The following is an 18,830-nucleotide window of genomic DNA, read 5'->3' as shown; positions in this document are numbered from 1 at the left end:
TTGATCAAAGTCCCTCAATATATGACAGAGACAATTAGCAGTGACACACCGAGCCCTGTGTACTCACTCTAGGATGCCTGGGGTGCCTTCTGCACACGCTTAAAAGGCAAAGCACATCATCACTACATCAGAGACTGTTCATTCGCTCCAGCATTCACTCCTGGAGCTCACTCACAGCCCCCACAGCCTCGAGCTTCCCGGCATGCAGGTTGAAACCCGTGCAATAAACTCCTCTTTCGGCTCTGTTTACAAAAACCACTCACTCTGTCCTCCTGCCACAGAGGGCAAATGGAAGCCTAGAGGACGCCTTCCCTAGCCTCCCACACAGCAGGGTGCGGCTACCTGGCTGGGGACTGGCCAACGGAACAGAAGGGAGAGTGCCACGCAGCTCCAAGAATGTCTAAGAATTCTCCCCGAGAGAGAACAGACGTGCCTACTTGGACCATTCATCCTTTCTTCACGCCTCTGCCATCACTGCTTGGAAGACAGTTACACCACGGACCACCGCGACAGTGGCCTGTTGCCCACACTGCAGGGACTAGCAGCTGTGAAGAGCCAGAACCCCTAAACTATTACCTGGCAGACAAACGTATATCTTGTTTGAGGCCACGATATTTTGGGATTTTCTGCTATTTGCAGCCACACTAATCCTAGTAAAATTTGTAAACAGAATACCAGGAAAACCTTCCTACCTTTTCTTTCCTTTTTAAATTTTAGTTCTTAAGTATAAAGGAGACCTGAGAGGATACGGGCAGGTGATCATTACCTTCTTGATGAGAGGTATGACAATGTCAGAAAACTCCTGGAATCTGTCTTCTTTGGTGGCCTTCAAGACATCTGCCGCACAGCTGATTGCTACGATCTTGTACTTAAGATTCTCTTTGCAACACTCCTTCAGAACAGCCTGGAGAATTTCATTTGTGCTGGGTTGATTGGGCACAGGCTTTTCCAGCTCTGCACTACAGGATCCACAAAAACATCAGGACAGTTAATAAAGACTTCAGCTTTCAGGTTCAGTTTAAGAAATGCCATCTTCACTGAAAGAACATTTACCTGCACGCTGTCACCACACAGGCAACGGCTTTCAACAGCTCTTCCTACAGGGTTGAAAGATGAGGGAATGCTGTTAAGAACACGTGTGTCATTTACATTCTATGCACTCTGACTACATTACCACAGGAATACTTAATAACCATGATGACAAAAATTAACCAGTCATTTTACTATTTAACGAGCACGTCCACAGAGTTTTACTCCAAACCACAAAAGCAGGACAAGTGTCTTCATCTCCATTTCATAAAGCCTAGAGACCTGACTTGCCCAACGTCAACAGGTGGACGTTTCATTCACGGAATTCTGATTCCCAGTCCAACACTTCCTCTACAGCACTGTGCTGGCCACTACTGACTGTGACATCAAGCAGATCATGATATACTACCACAATCTCACCTTCCCACTGAGTGTTCACTTATAGTTATCCCACCGCCACCTCTGTGTATAATGTGACTAATTCATAGGCTTCAGAAATGGGCACCCTCAGCTCCAAATTTAGACACAGCTAGCTAGCCTTGCTACTCAATTTCACATGTGTCCAACCCTGATCTGTTTATAAGGTCAACAGGGACAAAATGGCGACCAAGTGATTAAGACTTCTCTTAGAAAGCTGAACATGATACATAAAAATCAATCCCCAGCATTACTATTACAATCCCCGTGTATTCAAAAACACACGGGTTACACTCTGATGACATAGCATATGTAAGCAGGCAAAGTTTACCCAAAGCTTCCCACTGGCTAGGAAATCTGGTTCACAAAAACAATCCATCTGACATCCCACAAAACCAGATTCTACTTTTTAAAGAAAATGAAAGATGAAATCATAATCCTTTAAAGGATACCTTAAATTTAACTGGGCATGAATGGTTCCTTTACCTTTCCTGCCCATGTTCTTCCAGCTAGGCCTTGCAGTAATGCGGTCAGTATCATTCCCAGATATGGAGGTACTAGGGAGCTGGTTTGTTTTGCAATTGATGCCATGGCAATTGCACCCTGGGCTTTCATTTTCCAGGACTGAGACTGCAAAGCCTTCTGGGTAATGGTAATCAACTCCTGCAGGTATAACCGAATGCCACCAAAGGAACCTAGGTTATGGAAAGCAAAATTAAAGCAACTTTTAAGTGACAAAAAAAATTAATCAGCTTTTCTTTTCCAAATCTGAAAAAAAAGTCAGTGACCATCAGCGGTAATTCCCAATGGTTAGATCACACCACTCTCTGAAAGAGGGTAGTGCTGTGATACATCTTTACAGCAGCAGAACTTTACAAACTTGAATATGTCACAGAAGGGTGTCATGGTCGTCATCTGTTTATACATGTGAAGGTAAAGTATGGAATGAAGAAGCATCACTCTAAAATAATACCCTAAGACAACATAAAATCACCACTCATTCATTCCCAACTCAAGTCAGTAAAGCTCTTCTTTGCTTGGGCAGAGGTTCTGCTCTGTCACATGGGCAGCAATGAGGGAGGAGAGAGAAGAGCCGAGTATCAACCTTGAGAATGCAGCAATTTGGATAGGCTTAAAACCAGACAAGACACATGCTGTTAAGGTCCTGGGAAAGTAACTATCGGAGTTTTATAAATGAAAAATAGGAGTAGAAACTCCAGCTGTGGTTGAATTCACAGGCGCTGTTTACTAACCAGGTACGTTTTCCTGCCACACTTCAGTCCATAAGTCACACTCTTCTTTCTCTGACTTCTCCTCATCAGCGATTTCATGCATGCCCAGAAATGCCAAAGGCAGCACTTCTTTGGCATGGTTCTTCAGTACATCAGGGCTGTACCGTCCAATAGCATGGACGGTCAAAGCACAAGAGGTCTTATAGACAGGTTCTAAAAAGGAGCAGAAATACAATAATCTTTATGATACTTACTGTTGTTAGGATAACTGATCTAAACAGATTGCTCAGCTTGCACCACAGTAAAACAAATCAGTAAAATCAATCAAATTCTCCTAGAAAAAGCACATAATATCACAGAAGGCAAGAGCTGATTTGTATCGTTTTACTATATTGTTAACAACTAAATTAAAAATAATAAAAGGGCGCCTGGGTGGCTCAGTCCAATTCTTGATTTCAGTTCAGGTCATGATCTCAGGGTCATGAGATGGAGCCCCACCCTGCATCCGGCTCCTCACTCAGCATGGAGTATGCTTCTCTCCCTCTCCCCTATGCTTCCTCCCACTCACACACTCTCTCGAGCATGCTCTCTCTCTAAAACAAATAAATCTTAAAAAGAGAGAAGAGAAGAGAAGAGAAGAGAAGAGAAGAGAAGAGAAGAGAAGAGAAGAGAAGAGATCAGTGAAGCATCTGCCTGTGGCTTGGGCTGTGATCCCAGAGTCCTGGGATCAAGCCCTGCATTGGGCTCCCTGCTCAGAGCGGAGTCTGCTTCTCCCTCTTCTCCCCACTCATGCTCTCTCTCGCTAACTCTCTCTCTCAAATAAAATAAATAAAATCTTTTAAAAAAATAATAGAAAATAAAAGGGTACCTTCTTTCTCCATGTACCAGCCATTGAGCTTCTGCAGGAGTTTCTCAGTGCTGCTATCCCGCGAGGTCTGAAAACAAAAACAATCCCTATTTATTTCTTTATAGTTATCAAAGTATAATTACTTTATTAAATATGAAATTCAACTCACCCGAACTAAATGGCCCATGGCAAACGCACAAGATTTCTGAATTACACTGTTCCGATCTGTCAAGCCACTAAGCAAAGCACTCATAAGTTTACCTATCAGAAATAATGAAGAAAAACCCGATACTTGGTTGACCAAATGTTCTTCTCTAGTTCCAGGATCCAAACAAACTTAACTCTGCAACTTAACTTATTCCACGCTAGTTTAGAACCCTTGTATGTCACATGTGTAATATTCACTTATTCCTTTCACCCGATATAAAATTAAACACTAATCTGTGTCTAGAATATTCTGGGCTAAGTTGTAAAAATTAAGAGGTAAGTATATAAAGTTCATTAGCCTTATATGGGAGTCAATCCAAAAAGAGAAAAATACTGACATAAAGTTAGGTATAAATGGTAAACAAATCCTACAAAATGGCAGATACATTCACCTCCCTATAACCAGTAAGAATTAATCCAATATTTTTAAAATAGGAACACTTGCTAAACTTGATCATCCCTGCACCTCCTGCATGTGACAAAGAAACAAAGGTAGAAGGGGGAGTTTAAAGGGAGAAAAACCATACGGAAGATCACAAGTGTGTCTGAATGATATTTAATTTTTTTAAAAACCTTGTCACACAAGACATGGCCATACCAAAGTATCACCACACATGATTTTGACAAACTCACCTGAGTAAGGTGTTAGGTCCTGAGGACACTGAGTAGTTAATGACACAATGACACTGGCACAGCCTCCCTACAGGGTTACAAAGGCAAAGGTCTAAATTTGATGGTTACAATGGTCTCTCAAACCCTTTGTCTTATGTGTCAATGATTTAAAGATGAGAAATATAAGAAGCCTAACAGTCCCTGCAGGATTCAATCTCGAAAGAGGAAGGTCCTTATTTTAAATTAGCAATGCAAAGATTTTCTTTCAAGGCTTCCAGCAGAAAGATGTGTGCTCTCAGACATGCTACAGGTAAGAAAGAAAACTGAATCTTTTGGGATGGTCACATAGGCCATCTTAGCCATCCTTGTTCTAACATTTCCAATTCTAAAAATTTAATCAAAGGAAATAGCTTCAGATGTGTCCAAAGACATTCAGCACAATGCTTTAATATCGAAACAGCTGAAAACCAATCAGATGTTCCTTGATGGACTAAAATAAATGATGCTACAGCCACACGACAGAGTACCCGATAGCCATTAAAAAGGATGGTGTAGCAGACACATACGTGCACAGAAAAGAGACTGGAAGAAAACACTGTGGAATAGAAACAGCAATTACATCTGGGTGCTAAACTTAATGGACAATCTTTAACTTTTTCCTGATCTATAAATGCTAAATTTTTAAATACAAGTATTAATTTTGTCAGGAGAAAAACTAAGAGTTGGCTTTTAAAGTGTGGAGACAGAGTTTGACCCTTGAAAGATCTTGGAGAGGAAGACATTTTTCTAGCCAAATACCTGTTGGCCTCTGTGAAAATGCTAATCACCACCTAAAACCACCGGTTCCTAATACCTACATGAGCATTTCCGTTAATAACTGATTGTGGCGAGGACCCAAAGGGCATGTACGTGGCAACCAGGGGACAGAAATGAACCCAGTAAAAAAGTCAGACACTATTTATTGAATAAGTCACAGGTTTTCTATTCTGAGTGAGTTACATATTTTAAGTTATTAGTGCAACCAGAGAAACAAAATGGTTAATGTAAAATATTATTAATTTTAGAGAGAAATATGAATTTCAAACATGATGGCAGTTATATTTTTATGGCCCCAACTAAAGGAGATGCAAATTCCTCTTGTGAAAAATACACTTACTTACCTTAGTTCCAAGACCCACACCACTTCTGATCAATTCACATAATCTAGGAACGAGCTCACCCAGCACCGACACGTCAAGATATTGCAGGCACTTTGGGAAAAGAATAAACATAAGGTTAACCTTAGAAACCTTAGAAAATGATGAAGTCAACTACTACATCATCAATTAAAAGCTGCCATGTCAAGTATGTACACACTGGATTTGACATGAAAAACTGCTGGTTTCATTTTGCACTGATTTCAACATAAAAAACATCATTTTACTACAAAGAGAAAAACCATTCGTCAGTAGTTCAACATTAAAAACAAAACAAAAATTGGGGCACCGGGGTGGCTCAGTTGGGAAGCGCCCAACTTAATTCTTGCTCAGGTTATGATCTCAGGGTCGTGAGACCGAGCCCTGAGTCTGGCTGGCTCTGTGCTCTACATGAAGTCTGCATGTCCCTTCTCCGTCCCCTCTGTACCTCCCCCAGCTCACATGCTCTCAAAAAAATAAAAATCTTTTTTAAAAAAAATCATGAAAACACTGACTTACTAAAGAAGAAAATACATTATGACTCCCTAAGAAGAAAGGATTTCTCTGGGCCTATTCTTCCCCTTTACTAATCTCTGTTTTTTAAACCAGACTAAAGAAGATTAGTCTACCAGAGACTAATCACTACCAGAGATTGGTGTAAAAAACAGAGATTAGGGATCCCTGGGTGGCGCAGCGGTTTGGCGCCTGCCTTTGGCCCAGGGCGCGATCCTGGAGACCGGGGATCGAATCCCACATCAGGCTCCCGGTGCATGGAGCCTGCTTCTCCCTCCGCCTGTGTCTCTGCCTCTCTCTCTCTCTCTCTCTGTGACTATCATAAATAAATAAAAATTTAAAAAAAATTAAAAAAAAAAAAAAAAAAAACAGAGATTAAAACTGACCTTCCACGGGCCTGCTCTACCAAACCATCTTAGTAAAGTCAACTTCTTAGTTGAATTTGCTATACTATGTTTTTAAAAAATGCAATGACATCTATTCTATTATTAATGAGCATATCTGTAAGGTGTTTGCTAATCATTCCTATTTAAGATTTCTTTTCCCCTCAATAATCCTTAGACCAAATTTTGGTGACAATCAAGGCACTAAAAAATATCTTCTTGGGGTGGCTCAGCAGGTTAGCGCAGCCTTCAGCCCAGGGTATGATCCTGGAGACCCGGGATCGAGTCCCATGTAGAGCTCCCTGCATGGAGCCTGCTCCTCCCTCTGCCTGTGTCTCTGCCTCTTTCTCTCTCTCTCTCTCTCTCTCTCTCTCTGTGTGTGTGTGTGTGTGTGTCTTTCATGAATAAATAAATAAAATCTTTAAAAAAAAAATCTCTTGTCCAGCCTTACGATCTGCTTAAGAAAACAATTTCCAATTAACTCATGAGTTGTCAGTTATACTCCAGGGTATGCACAGCAGAGCTGGCTCTAGACTTTAGAGACCCCTAGTCCCAGACTCCAGGATGTTTAGAATTTAGAACCTTAGTGCCAAGCAGCTCTTTTCTACAAATCCCTTCTTACTACTTCTTACTACCTCAACATTTCAACATTGCTCAGCTCTCTTTCCCTATTTTTTATGCTGCCTACCCTCACTGAATATCTCCAGCTTACACCTTCCTAAGTCCTCCCAAAGACATGCTCAGGCAGAGACAACTATGTGAACCTTTCTAAACAGGTAGGCCAAAGGCATATAAATAGATTTACAGAGAAATCTTTTAATACACTGTTCTTCTATGTAACACAAATCTGGACTAATAGATTCTAGTATTTGAAAAATGATTTATTCCATTTAGTAATCTAGAAGAAAAAAAGAATTACACTAAGAAAAAAGTGGAGTCCGTAGCAGCTTGACTCATCCCGTAAATCTCTATTTCACGTAACTGGCTGTGAAGAGAGAAAAACTGTACCCTAAGATAAGAAAATAAACAAACTTTCTTATTACATTAGGCACTGACCATGTTGATTGTTTCCATCATGGGAGAGGACTTGGCAGCACTGAGTCGAGCACTATCCATCGCAGCCTGAGGACACAAATTCACGTCACTCAGCATCAATTAAGAAGAACCCCCACACACACCCAAAATGGGGCTTTACTTCTAGAAGAAAAATTTTTTAATAATATATATAATAAAGCAAGGTCAAATATAAGTCCAAGTCTAACTTCTTTTGAACTGCATTCAACAATTACCTATAGAGGCAGCACCTCACTGCAGGTGAGAAGTTCAGACAATAGTTAGAAATTAACTGCAGTTAGAAATTAACACAGTATGGCGCTGTCATCGGCCTTCCTGAACCTCATGTTCTCCATCCACTAAATTAGGAACAGGCTAAATAAATTTCCATCTAAGGTTTTGAAAAATTGTATCTAAGCAATAAAAAAATACATTTATTGCTTTAACTTTGTAAAGAGTCTTCATATCTACAAAGGTATGTCAGTCTAACAATGGCGCTAGCAAGAGAGGCAAACTAACCATACATAGTAATGAGCAAAGGCTGGCCTAGAGAAGTGACTAGCTGAAGGCTGCAAGTTTGGGCTAGACCTTGTTTCCTAATTCTGAGCACAGGTTAACACTTGTGGGAACCTAGGAAGGACAAGTCCACTGTTGAAAAGGAAAGAATGATGAATAAGAAGAAACAGCAACATGAGAGGCAAAGGGAAAGAGCCAGTTTAGCCAAAGTAAAAACCAAACAGCAAACTGAGAGAAAGCATTGGCAATGTACATGACAGAGGTGTGACGGTCCTAATAAACAGAGACCTACGTAAAAACATCAACAAGTACCAAAAGAGGCATGGAGTAAAACAAACCATTCACACAATGTAAGTGACTAACACAGTACGGTAAGACGATGGGCAGCACTAGTACCAGGAAGGTGCAAATCAGAACAATGAGATTCCTGCTTATCAGACTGATGCTATTCAATGCTGGCAAAGGGGTGGAGGAAACAGAAGAGGAACAACCCTTGATGGTGCATAATCTAACAAAAATCTTAAACGACCTCACTGTAGAATACTATTAAAAGGAATGGAACAGCTCTACCTACAGATATGATATACTGTTAATAACAAAAAGCAAATTGCAGAACATTCATAGTCTATTTTTAAACCAGTGTGTGTGTTTGGGTTTGTAGCCTAGGACTACACAGGAGTTTCAAAACAGATCTCGAAGACTGATGATGGTGGGTACCTTCCAGAAATGATACCACACCAGTAGCGGAGAGGGGACTCCTGGGGGATTACTTTCTATCCTTCTGCATTATTTTTTCACAGTAAATGTTTCATCTACAATTTTTTAAAAGAACTTTGATCAGTTGAGGCAACTACAGTATATATGAAAAGCGGAATAATTCTGGACGCTGCTAAAGTCTAGATACAAATCCTCTTTACTTGTAGAGCAGGAGTGGTCTACTTTGAAAGCGTAAAACCAACCCCTAAAAAAATAAACAAATATGTACAAAAAACTGGAAATGCATTTTTGGAATGGAAGTGTTAATTTTTATCCAATTCACAAAACAGGATGCAAACCTTCCTCGTGCTCTCTCCTACCCCTAGAAAAATACATTTCATGTAGTCATGGGAGCCGAGTTATTTCAAGCATGGTGAAACTATCATTCGAGTCACGGCGTTTGTCTGAGGACACTGGAAAGCTTGTTCCAATGGAACTCAGTACCTTAGCAAGGCTTTTCCTCCTTGATACTCACCAAGATGTCTGTGCTACCAACTCACCTTTTCTTGGTCTGTAGCCCGAAGGCTCAAATAATTGAGAACTTGGGGTTCCAGTACACTTAGGGATTCCAACAGAGCTGGGATGAGTTTCGGTGCATGTGGTTTCAGCATGGCTCCTGCACTTTTGCTAATCTTCACAAGGGTGTTAATGCTACAGACACAGAGAACACAACTCCTAAGTCCTTTTGACAAAAGCTAGAAGCTCTACAAATCTAATCATGAGGACCTTTTGTAGTTTATTGTATTAGGAATACATTCACATGGATGCAATATCTGGTCTTAGCGCTATTTTTTTCTTTACTTTGTATTATAGAAATTTTTGAGCATATGTGAAAGAAGAGAAAATCACAAATTAAATTCTATATATTCTCTACTCAGTTCAGCTATTTGCAACTTTTGACCAATTTTGTTTCATTTTATCTCCTCCATACATACAAGGACACTTCCCCCCTACATATCACATTATCTTGAAGTACCCCCTAACTAAACTTCAGTATATGCCACTAAGAGGTGAGAATTATTTACTATAATCAAAATACCATTTTTATGCCTAGAAAATACTAATTTTTTTCATATAATCTGATATTCAAAATTCCTTGTTTCACAAATGTCTTCAAGAGTTGATTTGTTTTAAACTCAACACCCAAGAAACAAACAATCCAATCATGAAATGGGCAAAAGACATGAAGAGAAATCTCACAGAGGAAGACATAGACATGGCCAACACGCACATGAGAAAATGCTCTGCATCACTTGCCATCAGGGAAATACAAATCAAAACCACAATGAGACACCACCTCACACCAGTGAGAATGGGGAAAATTAACAAGGCAGGAAACAACAAATGTTGGAGAGGATGTGGAGAAAAGGGAACCTCTTACACTGTTGGTGGGAATGGGAACTGGTGCAGCCACTCTGGAAAACTGTGTGGAGGTTCCTCAAAGAGTTAAAAATAGACCTGCCCTATGACCCAGCAATTGCACTGTTGGGGATTTACCCCAAAGATTCAGAGGCAATGAAACACCGAGACACCTGCACCCCGATGTTTCTAGCAGCAATGTCCACAATAGCCAAACTGTGGAAGGAGCCTCGGTGTCCATCGAAAGATGAATGGATAAAGATGTGGTTTATGTATACAATGGAATATTACTCAGCCATTAGAAATGACAAATACCCACCATTTGCTTCAACGTGGATGGAATTGGAGGGTATTATGCTGAGTGAAGTAAGTCAATCGAAGAAGGACAAACAGTGTATGTTCTCATTCATTTGGGGAATATAAATAATAGTGAAAGGGAATATAAGTGAAGGGAGAAGAAATGTGTGGGAAACATCAGAAAGGGAGACAGAACATAAAGACTCCTAACTCTGGGAAATGAACTAGGGGTGGTAGAAGGGGAGGAGGGTGGGGGGTGGGGGTGAATGGGTGACAGGCACTGAGGGGGACACTTGACGGGATGAGCACTGGGTGTTATTCTGTATGTTGGTAAATTGAACACCAATAAAAAATTAATTTATTAAAAAAACAAAAAATAAAAAATAAATAAATAAATAAAGAGTTGATTTGTTGGGGGGTGCCTGGGTGGCTCAGTCAGTTAAGTGTCCAACTCTTAATTTTGGCTCCGGTCATGATCTCTCGGGGTTGTGAAATTGAGCCCTGCATCAGGCTCCTCACTGGGCTTGAAGCTCACTTAAGATTCTCTCTCTCCCTCTCCATCTGCTCCCCCCTCAAAAAAAAAATAAGAAATGAAAAAATAATAATACGTTGGTTTGTTAGAATCGGATCCAGAGTCCACCTACATATCGCACATTGCAATTTACTGTGTTTCTTAAATCCTTTTTAACAATGTCATCCCTCCTCTTTTTTCTCATAATTTATTTGTCCTCAATAACTATTCCAATGGTGTCATTTAACATGTTCCTCTATCTCTTATACAGAACTTCAGGCTAAATCAGATTCAGGTTCAATTTTTTTTTTTAACATGAATTTTTTCTAGGTGGTGGTGTATATCATCACATTAGGATGCATGTAATGTTTGCTTATTCGTTTTTGTGCTATTAAGAATGATTAGTGAATTCAAGTTTGGTTGGCTTGACCATCCATTTAAAGTTTCCCAACAACCTCTGAGCAGTGGATTTAGAAGCCACTAATGATCTTTACTTAATATTATTTTATGGAGAACAGCAAATCAGTAATATCCTTTTTATTATTCCTTTGCCTTTGTTATGTGAATTCTTAAAAAATAAAAAATTAAAAAAAAAAAACAAGGTAGCCCAGGTGGCTCAGTGGTTTAGCGCTGCCTTCATCTCAGGGCCTGATCCTGGAGACTCGGGATTGAGTCCCACATTGGGCTCCCTACATGGAGCCTGCTTCTCCCTCTGCCTGTGTCTCTGCCTCTGTGTGTGTGTGTGTGTGTGTGTGTGTGTGTGTGTGTGTGTGTCTCATGAATAAATAAATAAAATCCTTAAAAAAAATAAAAATAAATTTAAAAATAAAAAATAAGAAAATACAAAACAAAAACAACCTTTGGGGCACCTGGGTGACTCAGTCAATTGAGTAGCCAGCTCTTGGTTTCAGCTCAGTCATGATCTCAGGGTCCTGCGATCCAGCCCTGGACTCTGCACTGAGTGGGGAGTCTGTTTTAGGATTCTCTTTTCCTCTGCCCCTCTCCCTGCTTGTAAGCTCTCTCCCTAAAATTAATTAATTTAAACAAAACACCTTTCCTCATCAACTATTAGTAGTATGAAATAGTTACTATTAGTATGAAATACTGGTGGTACTACTAACTGACCTAATTTTAAGAGTGAAATAAAATGATGGATAAAATTCCTAGCTAGGACTCTAGTTTAAAAACAAACAAACAAAAAATATAAACTAGAATCCCTCACTGTTGAATTTTACAAAATAGCCATATATGCCTAAACATGTAAGTGTATTTTTTAATATTCCATTGTTGCAGGTGGTACAGTTTATTTTTAACTTAGTAACTGGTGAAATATTACTAAATGATAAAACCAATAATAAACCTCCCAAAGACCTGTGGCATAACAGAAAGATGTGCTTGCTGGGGGCAGAGGCTGATGGCACCACAACAACACACCTTACACAAAGTCAAGGCCGAACAGCAGGATGCGGTCCAAAGCAACGTCCCCATGATAATGTTTCTGTGAAAATGTTCTGCCTCAGAGCTTTTCACCAAATGCTCCTGAGTCACTTCAATGGATTCCCCTCAACTCATTCTTTCCATATTTCCAAGAATCTAACACTCAGAGAAACACCATTTCTGCTGAATGGCTACGAACTAAGGAAATCCATTCATTTTATCAGCTGATTCAAACCTGAGAGCTCGAACTTCTGTCACAGGACTCATCATTCCTTTGTCCAGAAGGCAAGGTAGAAGGACAGCAATGGTTCTCTGGCCAGCTGCTCCTTTGGCAGGGTCACACATTTTCACACAAACCTGACATACACAGAGCATGGAAATTAGTAAAACTGACCTCTTCTTATCCAATAAAGCATTCATCAAACACAATACTTTCTACTTCCCACAGCCATAGAAAAGAATAAGTAAATCAACTTTCTATGACACTTCAGGGAAAAACAGAAAAAGAGTTCTCTGCCAATAACAGGGAATTGGATAATGCCTTCTACTATCTACAGTTCGGTCTTCTCATTTGTAAGACATGGAATGGTTGAAAATAAAGTGAGAAAATGCACTTCTGGACTCTGCAGAAGCATTAAGGTATTATCACCATCATTAACTTTGGGTGGCAGCATAACACAGTGATTAGGAACACATATCAAGAATAAGAAACACTTGGATTTAAAATCTGTTTTTACTACTTACTAATGATGTGATCTATGGCAAGTTATATAGTTAGAATGTAGAAGTCCCTGAAATACCACAAAATCAAGTTCAAGTAAAAAACTAGTTGTAAAAAGCTTGCCAACCCCATCTGCAAGGCAGATGAATATGAAACCACAGCAACAGTAAGAGGTGAGGTAGATGTGGCTTGAACTAAATGAGTAATGTGTTCTTCAGGGTCAAGTGAAAGTCATACTTTATGCAAAGGCCCAAAGAAGCTGACCATATAAAGAGACCAGACACGCACTATGCTAAAAATACTAGTATTCTAGCATAATGGCACCCAGTTCCCCATTCACTGTAAGAACACTGAACCATAACATGAAACCCATTACTTCATGTTGCTGCAACTCAATGTCTATTTATATGAGAAAAAAATAAGTCATTGCTGTCCTGATCACAGGACAAAGCCCTGCCCCACTTCACTCCCAATATAAGATAAGAGTTTTCACCTTGCTCAGAGTTTTCAGAGCTAGTTCTGCAGCTTTCCGTACAGATTCCTAAAAATGAGGAAAGTATGGCATGATACCGATTACTTTTATTCCCATCCACCCCTCAATGTACATTTAAATGCCTCTGACTCTACACAGTTTAGTGAAAAAAAAAATCCTACTTTCCATACCAGGTAAAAAAAATAGTGTTTTATTAGGTTCCCTGCCCATTAAGGAACATTTTATAATGGCAAATATTTTTTTCAGTATGACCTATTTTGACCTTACGAAAATATAGCTATCAAGTATAATAGCTTAGAGTGGGTGGAATAGTTGGTTAAGTGTCCAACTCTTAGTTTTGGTTCAAGTCATGATCTCACAGTTCTGAGATCGAGCCCCACTTGGGGCTCTGAGCTCAGCACAGTATGCTTGGGACCCTTGCTCCCTCCCCCTCTGCCCCTCCTTTTCCTTTTCTCTAAAAAACTAAATCTTAAAAAAAAAAAAGCAATACAGTTTAGAAACGAAATGTATTATAAATGCAAATATATAAATATCTCTGTGAGGATTCCAAAAGACTTTTAAAAATTTCTAATAAAGAAAAAAAAAAGTAAAATTAAAGTGCCTAATTCTGATGGTGAGATATCAAAATATCTAAAATTTAGATTGCCCAGGAAAAAAAAAATCAAAAGACTTGGTCCCATTATTTGGAAATAACTGACCCAATTCATAAAACTCATCAGATAGAAGTTGTCTGAATTATTTCCAAACTGTTATCTGTCCTAATCAATAGCATCATGAAATAGCTAGTGAAAGAAAGGCTGTAGCGACCTTTAAGAAAAAGTCAATTCAGTTTAGATCTAAGGATACCCAACCTCACGAACACATCAAGACTGAAACTTTAGGAGAAAACTGTAGTCTCTTAAAATTGTCTAGAGAGTGAATTTTGAAACACCTCACATACATATTTCAACAATCCCAGTTAAAGTTATTCTATGAATGAAGGCAGACTTATGTCTATAATACCTTGATATCATCTTGCACCCGAAAAAGAGTTTCCCAAATTTCTGGAAGTTTATCAATGATGTCATCTAGGGGTCTTCCTCTCAATAAATCATTCAGCGCTAAACAGCTGAAAAATAAACAATTTGATTTTCAAGTTTATGATCAAGAAAGCTCAATCTTCTACTATGAAATATTCACACCAAATAAGAATATGGATTCTACCTACATTTCCAGTTCTTGGCACCTCACTCCTGGAGAGCAACGCCCATTCTCTCCTTGGTGCCTTAAATGCACCACAGGTATATAGCATTTACACTCATCAAATGTCTGTGACCCACAACTCTAACACAGCCTCTTAGAGAAACCATCATTTTTTATTTACTGGTGTACCCCCACATAGCACACTGACAAGTATGTAACAGGCAATGAAAAAATTACATATAAATATAGAAAAAAATGATACCCTACAAAGTCATGACAGTATCTATCTTGACGTCTACTAACTTAACAAGTGATCTTTTATGTCATATAAATTAAGACAATTTACATTAACCACTGCCTCGGGTTGGTTTTTTTTTTTTTTTTTAGAACCTTAAAGATAACTGTCTAACCCAACTAAAAATATGTTTTTTAGTAACGCTAATTTATTTCTTTTGCATAAAGTATAAAGCTTGGAAACTTGAAGAAAAAAAAAACCAGTTGCATTTGACTAGTCTTGTATTTCCAAAAACAGTACCTGGATTCTCGAACTCGCCACATATTGCTGGTAAGGTTCTTAACCAAATCTTGAAGAATTTCCTTCAAATATTTATCCACCTAATGAAAGAAAAGGATAACATTTAAAATGTGAAATTTGGGGGTGCCTGGTGGCTCAGTTGGTTAGGTATCTGTCTTCAGCTCAGGTCATAACCTCAGGACCACAGGGAGCCTGCTTCTCCCTTTGCCACTCCCCTCACTTGTGTGCTCTTTTGCTCTCTCAAATAAATAAAAATTTTTAAAAATGTATCAGCAGTCAAGTTATTAATCTCTCAACTTTACTGACCATGTCTCTGTAGGTAACAGACTAAGCATCTCTAGACATCTTAGCCCACAAGTCTCTTCACACTCTGCTTGCTGACAGCTGCCAGAAAGATCATTCTAAAATGCAAACTGGATTCTCTTGTCTTCCTCAGTACATGAGAATAAAATCCAACCACCCAACATAGATAAAAAAAAAACCCGCTGTGATTGATCTAGCTGCAAAGTTATTATGTACGCTCTTGCCTTTATGCCTTCATATATACTACCTCTCCCTATAATCCCCTTCCATCTCTTGCTTGCCTGGCTAATTCCTACTTGTCCTTCAAGATTCAAATCAGCCATCACCTCTGCAGAGAAGACTGGCCTACTCTCCCCTGTGTTCCCACAGCACCTTCTTAAGCATGTCATATCAGAATGTACATAACCACTCTGCTCCATCACACTGAGACCTCAACCAAGGACAGGGATAGCATTTCACTTATCTTCAAATCCCTGGTAACATGCAGTCTGGCACATCAAGAAGTATTACGACTGTTCAGAATGAAAGAGGATTGAATCTTTTAGCCTGTTTCATTTGAATACACACTTAACAGTTTGGTAACAACAAATACCTTATGGTAGGCTCAGTTTTTACACTGATCTTGGGGCGCCTGGGTGATTAAGTTGGTTAAGCATCTGACTTTGGTCAGATGATCTCAGGGTCTTGGGATCGAGCCTCATCGGGCTCTGCACTCAACAGGGAGTCTGCTTCCCTCCCTCTCCTTACCCCTTACTATGCCTGCTTGTGACTTCTCACTCTCTCTCTTATAAATAAATAAAATCTTTAAAACAAACAAACAAACAAAAAAACCAAACTTAAGGCTTTTCCACTTTTACTCTTGTAAGTAGGAAAAGTTTTCTGATCTTCACTTATATGGAAGAAAACCAAGACAGGAAAGTAAATAACCCACCTAAGATTTAACAATAGTGATCTCATCCATACCATCTCATCTCTCCAGTGAGACAGACTGATCTCATCTATCACCTTTCACTCATAAGGAGATGATACATCTCGAGAGCGTCGGCCTGTGCACTGGACTCAATCTGTAAAGCCAACTGGCCTATTAGATCTTGACTGACCCAGTGGTACCAAATACTCTCCTCCTAGAGCCTTCAAAGCTCAATTCTCAAATGCCTATCACCAGAACAGGAGCACACTCAACCTGACACCAAACTGAAGAAGTGGAAAAGGCCACATTATGGAGAGACTGCAAAGATAAGGTAAGGATCAATTTACCTAAAGTGAACTATGAAGCCACTAAAGGATTTTAACCCAAAATGGCACAATCCAATTTTTTTTTTTAATCACTCTTACTACTGATTAAATGAAGTAAGGCAAAGAGAAGAGAAAGATGACACACTGTTCACCAGGTAAGAATTACAGAAAGAAGAGAGTAGGTTCAAGAGATATTCTGGAAACAGAATCAACAGAATTTGCTACTAGATTCAATGGAAAGTAGGGACACAACAAACAAAATTCAAGATGACACCAAGTTTCCTGGCATGGGTAAATGGACGAATGCTGAGAAGAGAAGGGAAAGGCTGTTTTTTTTAAGTCCTGTCCTGGACATGTTAAGTCTAAGGTATTGTGAAACAACACCCAAGTGAAGATATCAAGCAGGCAAGTAGGTGTGCAAGTTAGGAACAAAAGTCATGTCTGAGCCAAAAGCATAAGAATGGAAACATCACAATTAACATGACATTTATATTCACTGGAATGGATGAGCTCAAAAGATAACACTGAGACAGTAAAAGGTACTCAGAGGCAAGCCCTGAGAAATCCCAATACCTCAAAGTGGAATCAAGTATGAGAAGCAGCCAGATAAGAGAAAACCACATATGGTAATTGCCTGTTTCCTTGTCTGTCTCAACAAAGTGATCTCCTTGAAGGCAGAAATATGACCTGGTCTCCACGGTCTCGATAGTAACCTATCGACTCAGTGTTCTAATTGTGTGAATACACTGCCACTTCCTTAGCCAGCCATCCCATGGACATTTAGATTATTTCTATTTTTGAGATTTTAATAAATGTTGCCACAAGCATCTTTGACATCTTAAAAGAAGGGAGAAAGCAAAGAATGAAAGCAAGCTTGTTTGTTTAAACAAGTAAGTATACAAAGTAGAAAGGACGATGCGCACTGGGTTTAAATCCCATGTGTAATTTTGGACAAGGGTTCACAGATACTCACAGTTGATTTGTCAGTGACCAATGCATTCCAAATACTTGTCATGGCCTGTCTAATCCCCAGGTTAGGATCAAACTGATAACGATAAAGACGAGGAACTAGCTGAGGCAGAAAAGGAGCCAGCTGTTCTCCGGCTCTGGTGGCAATCACATTAAAACCAAAAGCAGCACCCTAAAAAGGTAAGAAGATAAAGTGACTCAGATACATCTACTGTGTTAAAATGTTAACATATTAAATATATAAAGATCACAAAGTTCTCTCTCCCAAACTTGTCCCTGAATAGAATCTGATATATTAGGTGTCCCAGCTTTACCAGACATGTGGTAGTCTGGCTCTCTCTAATCCCAGGCTTCTGAAAACACACTGCGTTATCAGTTAGTTGCCACTCTCTGCCAAAGCATCAGGCTTGATTTCAGAAGTAAAAAATAAAAACCGGGATCCCTGGGTGGCTCAGCGGTTTAGGGCCTGCCTTTGGCCCAGGGCATGATCCTGGAGACCAGGGATCGAGTCCCACATCAGGCTCCCTGCATGGAGCCTGCTTCTCCCTCTGCCTGTGTCTCTGCCTCTCTTTCTGAGTCTCTCATGAATAAATAAATAAAATCTTTTAAAAAAAATTAAAAATAAAAATAATAAAATAAAAACCATCCAGTGATAGCAACTTACCTTCCTAGAGTTCCACATTGCATGATGGTTGGCTAAATTCATAAATTTATATACCAGATCTGGCTGACTAAGATCACTTGCCAGAGAACAGAGCTCCTTGTAAGTAGAGAGGCCCTGGCTTGGAAACAAACAAAAAAGCATACAATTATTATTTCTTTGCCCCCAGCCTAGTGAAAGTTACACCATCAATATTACCAGAACATTTTAAAATTATGTTTGCAATCTTATCACCACACAGGAAAAGAATGAGGTTGAGAGGAATATAAAAAGTCACCTAGTTCAATTATGGATAATGCCAAGTAAATGATCCAGAGGCCTCTGTGATTCCCATGAAGATGGAACCCTCACCATCTGGGAAGCAGCTCAGTAACTCATTACATTGT

At 39.5% G+C, this 18,830-nt stretch overlaps 1 protein-coding gene across 14 annotated transcripts in view; it reads right to left on the bottom strand.

The window, feature by feature from the left end:
• ECPAS (Ecm29 proteasome adaptor and scaffold) overlaps nucleotides 1–18,830 on the bottom strand; it is a 101,196-nt gene that overhangs the window by 7,814 nt on the left and 74,552 nt on the right. For all 14 annotated transcript variants that reach the window (XM_072727693.1, XM_072727679.1, XM_072727688.1 and 11 more), the window contains 16 exons: nucleotides 18,448–18,565; nucleotides 17,788–17,955; nucleotides 15,276–15,355; nucleotides 14,561–14,666; nucleotides 13,559–13,606; nucleotides 12,580–12,701; nucleotides 9,241–9,391; nucleotides 7,472–7,537; nucleotides 5,505–5,594; nucleotides 4,366–4,432; nucleotides 3,695–3,786; nucleotides 3,547–3,613; nucleotides 2,700–2,891; nucleotides 1,933–2,141; nucleotides 1,054–1,097; nucleotides 767–959 (listed from right to left, as the gene is read on the bottom strand). In XM_072727693.1, the coding sequence (XP_072583794.1) occupies nucleotides 767–959; nucleotides 1,054–1,097; nucleotides 1,933–2,141; nucleotides 2,700–2,891; nucleotides 3,547–3,613; nucleotides 3,695–3,786; nucleotides 4,366–4,432; nucleotides 5,505–5,594; nucleotides 7,472–7,537; nucleotides 9,241–9,391; nucleotides 12,580–12,701; nucleotides 13,559–13,606; nucleotides 14,561–14,666; nucleotides 15,276–15,355; nucleotides 17,788–17,955; nucleotides 18,448–18,565 (1,813 nt within the window). The remainder of the gene's footprint in view (nucleotides 1–766; nucleotides 960–1,053; nucleotides 1,098–1,932; nucleotides 2,142–2,699; nucleotides 2,892–3,546; nucleotides 3,614–3,694; nucleotides 3,787–4,365; nucleotides 4,433–5,504; nucleotides 5,595–7,471; nucleotides 7,538–9,240; nucleotides 9,392–12,579; nucleotides 12,702–13,558; nucleotides 13,607–14,560; nucleotides 14,667–15,275; nucleotides 15,356–17,787; nucleotides 17,956–18,447; nucleotides 18,566–18,830) is intronic.

This window comes from Vulpes vulpes, chromosome 12 (assembly GCF_048418805.1).
Source record: "Vulpes vulpes isolate BD-2025 chromosome 12, VulVul3, whole genome shotgun sequence".
Taxonomy (NCBI): Eukaryota; Metazoa; Chordata; class Mammalia; order Carnivora; family Canidae; genus Vulpes; species Vulpes vulpes.
Note: the sequence above shows the minus strand (reverse complement) of the source record. Positions and strands in the feature narration are given on the sequence as shown.